General features: G+C 39.9%; 1 protein-coding gene across 5 annotated transcripts in view; it reads left to right on the top strand.

Annotated features, from left to right (window-relative positions):
• LOC144980297 (discoidin domain-containing receptor 2-like) overlaps nucleotides 1-7,500 on the top strand; it is a 430,769-nt gene that overhangs the window by 385,200 nt on the left and 38,069 nt on the right. For all 5 annotated transcript variants that reach the window (XM_078927945.1, XM_078927942.1, XM_078927946.1 and 2 more), the window contains exon 5: nucleotides 330-471. In XM_078927945.1, the coding sequence (XP_078784071.1) occupies nucleotides 330-471 (142 nt within the window). The remainder of the gene's footprint in view (nucleotides 1-329; nucleotides 472-7,500) is intronic.

The raw sequence follows: 7,500 nt of genomic DNA, 5'->3' as shown, positions 1-7,500 counted from the left end.
AAGAGAGAATGGATATTGAATTACTTTACCACGGAAGTGATTAATCATAAACCTTTTAGCTGCCTGGGCCACCACAGCCAGTCAGTTCCGTTGTGTTGCCAATGGTTATTGCCAATGGTCTTTGGTTCCATTTGGAACTTTAACCCTCTCCATACCACCTACAGCAAAAATCGTCACATTTGTTACGACACAAAATACATTTTTTTTCTTATTCAGATTTACTGTGTTCTACATCACAATGATCTTTCAAAATTTTCAATTTAAAAAGATTTTCTTCATGCAACGCCGCCATTATAGTCAACCAAAATCTATCATTTTATCTTTCCCAGAATTCGGACAGAGAGAAAAGGCGGCGCCTGGTGTCCTCGACGACAAATCAAAGATGGCGTCTATGAATACCTTCAGATTGACCTTGGCCGCCTCAAGGTCATCACCAAAGTGGAAACTCAAGGTCGCTTCGGAAATGGAAAGGTCAGTTAATTATGGTTTATATAAAAAGGCTTTTTTTCCCCCTCCATGATTATAATTTAAATTTATTGTTGTTTAGTTCGATATCAAACCTGCCTATTGGACATATGTGACCCATCGTCTCAAAACGGTATGATGTCGGAACGAACCAGATGGTTAAAATCCGTATTAAATGTTAAACTGGTCAAAGATATACATTGTTGGCATTAGCACCCTAAAATATGGTATCCATTTTCCTCAATAAATCACACAAACTCAACACAAGTCTGATATTTCTGGCTATAAATTCGATTTTCAGCATCTTAACCATCCCGACTTAATACCGTTTTGAGGCGAAGGGTCACATATACGTCCAGTTACCTTTTCATCTTTTAAGTTTGAATGATCATGAGTTCGAATCCTACTTTTAGAGACCCTGATCGGTCGAGTTAATTTAATCCTTCATGTCAGAGCCATTGGGCTCATGGAGCCCGGAGTTTATCCCGGTTTCTATAGCGTGAAACGGACAATAGCAATTGCTTGCTATCCTTTGAATAGGACGCTAGTCTATCGCAAAGTACTTTCCGCCAAATCTAACATACTCAGCTACACTCCGCTGGGTGGACAGAGGAGGGGGGGGGGGGGGGGGGGGGGGGGGGGGGGGGGGGGAGGGGGGGGGAGGGGGGGGGGGGGGGGGGGGGGGGAGGGGGGGGGTCAGAAGAAATCTCGACGGCAAACGGGATCGAACTTGGTCCCTCTGCGTGTGAAGCGAGTGCTCTACCAACTGAGCTATCGGGACCCTCCGTTGTAAATTGTTTAGCGCATAAAGTGTCATAACTTGTCAGGTGTTCTATCCAGCGGACAGATCAGAGTTTTAAGCCCAAACAAGATGGGATTGTTCAGACATTTTATTGTTATTATTTTCCCTCCCCCGCAGACGAGTTGAGTTGTATGCAATGCTATCTATAGATAGTATGCGCTTTGCTAAGAAGCTCATAACATTGCCATCCGGAAGTACAACGGACCAACACACAAAACTGTGTGTATCCATGAACGTTTATAATAGTCGGGTTAATACAGTTCAGTGAGCATTACTCATAAACGCGGATGGCAAAAAAACAATAACAAAGACCTGAGTGACGTCATCTTCGAACTATCTATATCTTGTGGGACAAGCGTGGCTCAGTGGTACAGTCTTTGCTTCATACCCGAAAGGTACCGAGTTCGACTACCCGCCGCGTTGTGTGTCCTTGAGCAAGTCACCTAGCCTTAGCTCAGTTTGCGGCGCTGCATTGCGGCTGACGCCTGGGTTATTCCAGTCTTCCCTTGGAATAGACCCTAGAGACAAATTTCCCCTATGGGATGAATAAAGGGAATTTAATTTTTTAATTTTTTTTTTTTTATACACTCTATCTAGATTGCTATGATTGTATGCCAATGTTTGTGGTTTGCCAAAATTTCAGAACATATACATAGTGTAAATGTTGCTGCTCGAAGCTCGAAGAAATAAATAATAACGTGAAGTTGAATGTAAGCTTCAATTTAATTACAAAAACAGAACAAATGAACGTTTCGGGTTTCCCCTTTATCAACAAAACAGGATGAATGAAACACCACAGATGAATGAAATGATGTGGTAGTGGCGTAGTTAAGATGAATCTACATAGAAAGCTACAGTATCAAGATATCAATATGATGTATTCGGTTCTTTATCTTTATTAATCAACCAATAGTATTTATTGCTCGCACCCCGCCCCCCCCCCCCCCAGCTACCACCACCACCACCTCACACACAAACAAACACACACAAAAAAGCAACACACACACATACCAGCCAAACATCCATTAAAGTCATGAAACCCAACTTAAAATATCCTCATTTCTTTTGTGTTTTTCGTGGCGATTTTTAAACATTATCATTAATTCATTAATGTCATCTCTGTTGATCTAGCCTTCTTGCAAAACCAAAATAAATTTAAAAAAAAAAAAAAAAGAAATTATATAAAAAAAAAAAGAAAAAAGAAAGAAAGGAAACGAAGGGATAAAAAAAAAGGAGTGAAAAAATGAAGATTAATTTCGTTTTGTAATAAATATCAGATTTCAAATTATTCTACATATCTGATTATCATTTTAATCCTTTTGAAGCCGTCATTGAGATGAAACCATATTGTTTTCATTAAAATCTTAGCATTGGCCATCTATATAAGCCACTTTCTTGAGCTTGGGCTTATTATATAGCGCAATATCCACTAAACATGCTCAAAGTCCTTTACAAGGGGTCTCAGACCAACAGCAACACGTAACATGTAGAGCAGGACTGTTAGGCGATATTGCTTCAACAGTCGTGACGTCACTTCCCTCGTAATGCATGTCGCATAGTAACTTAGTAACTGGTTCTAAACTATCGGAACGAACGCTCTCTGTGAGAGCGTGTATCCAATTTTTGAAAAGTTTGTTTTTTTTTCTGAAGATTTTTCTTCCACGTTCCGGCAAAGCTTTCACGTTTGTGATATTATATTTCCTGCTTACTCCCCCTTATCAAACATGGCCGCACTTCCGGCTTCCTAGCAAGTGATGACAACCAGTTTCGTTCTTAATTGGAATAAAATTTCTTCGGCATTCAGGAGTAATTTGTTCCCTGGTTGGTGAAAAGTAAGAGCTTGTCGGTGGGGATGTTTGTATGCGTGTGTGTGTGTGTGTGTGTGTGTGTGTGTGTGTGTTTGTGTGTGTGTGTGTTTGTTTGTGTGTATGTGTGTGTCATTTTCAATTACTGATTGCGCAGAGGAGGAATAAGGTGGGATTTGTTTGTTTGTTTGTTTTTTTTTTTTTTTTTTTTTTTTTTTTTTTTTTGGGGGGGGGGGGGGGGGGTTCTCTTCTCTTTTCATGTTTTTCTTTCTTTCTTTTTTTTTAAAGGACCTATTTAAATCAACTGCCTTTTGTAATTGGTTTAACTTGAGTGTTTGGTTTTAATTAGGGTTGACTAGTCCGGGGGGAAGTGGGGAGGGGGAGGGGGGGGGGGGGGGGGGGTGCTTGGGAGCTGTTGGTTTTCTATACTTTTTTTCTGTTGTTGTTGTTATACGTCACTGAACTCTTTGTTATTCTGTTTAGCCAGCCATTCTTATGATTATAGTTCTTGCTAAATTCTATTTAATCAGACTATAACCTTTCAAGATTACGCTTTGTTTTGTGTGTCGGTACGTTACATCCGGATGGCGGATGTTGTGAGTTTTTTCCTTTGGCTATTCGCATAGCATCGATACGTTGACGAAAATTAGCAGGGTACATAACAAGATAAAAATATAAGCCACATTCTTGAGCTTGGACTTTTTATATAGCGCAATATCGACTAAACGTGCTCAAAGCCCTTTACAAGGGGTCTCAGACAATGCTATCTATACACATGCCGACTCGTCGGGAATGTGGCGTGGAAACTAGAAGGCCCACGAGTCTCGCTGATAGCACTTTAACTCTCTCTCTCTCTCTCTCTCTCCCCTCTCTTCCCTCCCCCTCTCTCCCTCCCCCCCCCCCTCTCTCTCTCTCTCTCTCCCTCTCTCCCTCTCTCTCCCCCTCTCTCTCCCTCTCTCTCCATCTCTTCCCCCCCTCTCTCTCTCTCTTTCTCCCCCTCTCTCTCTGTCTCTCTCTCTCCCTCTCTCTCTCTGTCTCTCTCTCTCTCTCACTCACTCTCTCTCTCTCTCTCTCTAGAGTGCTATGGTCTCAGACCAACAGCAACACGTAACATGTAGAGCAGGACTGTTAGGCGATATTGCATTTTTTCCCCCGACAGAGACAACTCTGCTAACGACCAACGTGTACGTACTCATTTTACACCGACTGCTGAGTACGTTGAGAGATTGTGAGTCAAGAGCAATATCCAAGGATTCAATCAACTATGCGCCGCCGAGCGAGGCTCGAACTCGAGCGAACTCGAACTCAGGACCCTCCAATCCCAAAGCGAGTTGAGTCATACCACTAGACCACATAACACCACATTCCATCCATGTTCCTTGAACATTCCTATGTGTTGAAACTGTACATTTTCGTGTTGTTGTTTATGTTATAGTTTTATCTAAGATTCCGGAATCGACGTCGGTTGATGCATCCGGAAATAGAATGTCGGGAAGGATCTTTGATTACGAAATGTTACATTCGGTGGAAGCAAATATTGCCTCTGATACTGTAGATTGAGTGCCAGGAGTTGTACATACAATTTCTAATCTTATTTATTGTTATATATAGTTATCTACCTACTTACTTTTTATTAGTCATTCAATCTCTTCAGGTTCTCTTAGTTTCTTGTTCTTATTCTTTTTGTTCTTGTTCTTGTTCTTCTTGTTCTTGTTCTTGTTCTTCTTGTTCTTCTTCTTGTTCTTGTTCTTCTTCTTGTTCTTGTTCTTCTTCTTCTTCTTCTTCTTCTTCTTCTTCTTCTTCTTCTTCTTCTTCTTCTTCTTCTTCTTCTTCTTCTTCTTCTTCTTCTCTATCTATCAATCTATCCATCTATATCTATCAATCTATCCATCCATCTATCTATCTATCTTTCTTTCTATCTATCTATCTATCTATCTATCTATCTATCTATCTATCTATCTATCTATCTATCTATCTATCTATCTATCTATCTGTGTACCTATCTATCTATCCATCCATCCATTCATCCATCTATCTACCTATTCATTCATCCATCCATCCATCTCTCCATCCATCCATCTATCTATCTATCTATCAATCTATCTATCTACCTACCTACCTACCTACCTTCATACCTACCTACCTACCTACCTACCTACCTATCTATCTATCGATCTGTCTACCTACCTACCTGATCTTGAACACGGCGAAATCAATATTAAAAAAAAAAAATAAAAACAACATAAATTGGACATGAAGGAGCTTAAGTGAGTAGGGGAACCCAATTTTCACCCTGGGTTCCAAGACACTTTGTCAAAGCATCAAATGGGAAACTGGTCATCAAGATGTCTGGCATTTGGTTTTTTCAACGACCTTCTTTGGCTAGGGGGCTGATTCATGCCTACCAAAACCTTTCAAAGTTCATTTGCATAAAATTTACATATAGACAGGCTTCGATCATTGTCGTTAACAGAATAATCTTGAGCTCTCTCTTCCAACTAGGTTGGTGTTAACGGTAAGAGGTACATTTTGGACTAGAATGTGAATTGCCATAATGTGGTCTAGTGGTATGACAACACCCGCTTTCGGATCGGAAGGTTCTGGGTTCGAGTCGAGACTCCTGGCTCGGCGCATTGTTGATTGAGTCCTTGGTAAAGGCTCTTTACTCGATCACATTCTTTCTCACCGTCATCATCATCATCATTGCCTTTTTCACCCTGGGTCAGGGTATAGGCCACAGACAAACAGTTTCCATCCTTCTCTATCCTGAGCTAACTTTTTAATCTCATTCCAGGTCTTACCACTTCTCTGTATATCAGCTTCTATTCTCACCGTACTCAGGTATAAAATGAGTACCTGCCCGTTAACAGCGTTGAATATGTCGAGGAAAAAACTTATAAGGCGTCATGTCATGTCTCGATATTCATGTTACGCGTTGCTGTTGGTCAGAGACTCATTGTAAAGCGCTTTGAGCACATTTAGTGGATATCGCGCTATATAAAAAAGCTCAATTTTTTTTTTAAGAAGGAAGAAAAATGGCCCTGTGATATTTGGACCAATTATAGAGTGGCAACGCTTAATGTTATCGGATTAGTAGGAAGTCTAAGGTGACGGATAAATTGAGGGGGGTTTGAGGCATGCTGAAGGGACAATTAGGGGACTTCAAACGTCTGGAACTTTTGTGGTTGTCGTCGTAGTCGATGTGTTGTTCTTGTTGTCGATGATGGTGGTGATGATGATGATGATGATGATGATGATGATGATGATGATGATGATGATGATGATGATAATGATGATGATGATGATGATGATGATGATGATGATGATGATGATGATGATGATGACGGTGGTGGTGGTGGTGGTGGTGAAAAGAGGAGAAGGAGGAGGGGGAGGGGGAGCAGGAGGAGAGGAAGAAGAGAAGAAATAGGAGAGGGATGTACGAGAAGTACAAGTTTAAGTAGTATACAATATAATAATTTCTACATTTCCACTAAATTATCATGGCGTTGATTCCTACTACCTTTTCTAAATGTGTTCTTAATACCCTACTCCCCCCCCCCCCCCCCAAAGACCACGACTGAAATCTAAAGTCCTGTCCGCTCCGGTTCACGTGTTAAAGAAAGCCTTAACTCACTCAACCCTAACACCGGCCATATCCGTAGTTTACCCGGGGTTACTTTCACCCCATGCCTATTTATTACATATTTACGAGACAAATCATAGCCATAGTATCAAAGCTAATGTTTTTAGTTTTTACATGTTAATGGTAAATGAATAAAATTATCTATGTACATGCTCATTTTGTAATACATTTTTTTACAATTTTGAAAAGCAGGAAACATCTCTAGGGTTGAGCGAGTTAATATATACAAACTAAACATGCGTGAATTTACAAAAGGAAAAGAATTAATTGGTGGTCAAATTGATTCGTTAAGGGATCGTCCCCGCCTGCTGACCCGTAATGAAATTGGTTTGAACCAAATCACAGGGTTGTTTATTATTGCTTATGTGTGAAAGAAAGAGAGGAAGAGAGAGAGAGAGAGAGAGAGAGAGAGAGAGAGAGAGAGAGAGAAAAAATAAGTAGGAGTGAAATATCTGTTCAATGTTACAGTTATCATATAACGTTATAACAAGTGAAACTAAATGACAAATTGCCATATTTATGGACAATAAAGATCTATTATTATTATTATTATTATTATTATTATTATTATTATTATTATTATTATTATTATTATTATTATTATTATTATTATTATTATTATTATTATTATTATTATTATGTTGTCGGACCCTGAAAATAAAACCCATATTTGAAAATTTGGCCAGAAAACTCGTCCTTCAAATATCGACCGATTTAAATGACCCACCTTTTGGTAAACACTCTCAAACTTGGGATTCGAAGGTAGACTTTGCGAAGTCCCAGGT

The sequence above is a fragment of the Berghia stephanieae genome, chromosome 9, assembly GCF_034508935.2.
Source record: "Berghia stephanieae isolate SIO BIC M18660-M18661 chromosome 9, UCSD_Bste_1.3, whole genome shotgun sequence".
NCBI classification, from domain to species: domain Eukaryota; kingdom Metazoa; phylum Mollusca; class Gastropoda; order Nudibranchia; family Aeolidiidae; genus Berghia; species Berghia stephanieae.
The sequence above is the reverse complement of the archived record's forward strand: the minus strand, read 5'-3'. Positions and strand labels throughout refer to the sequence as shown.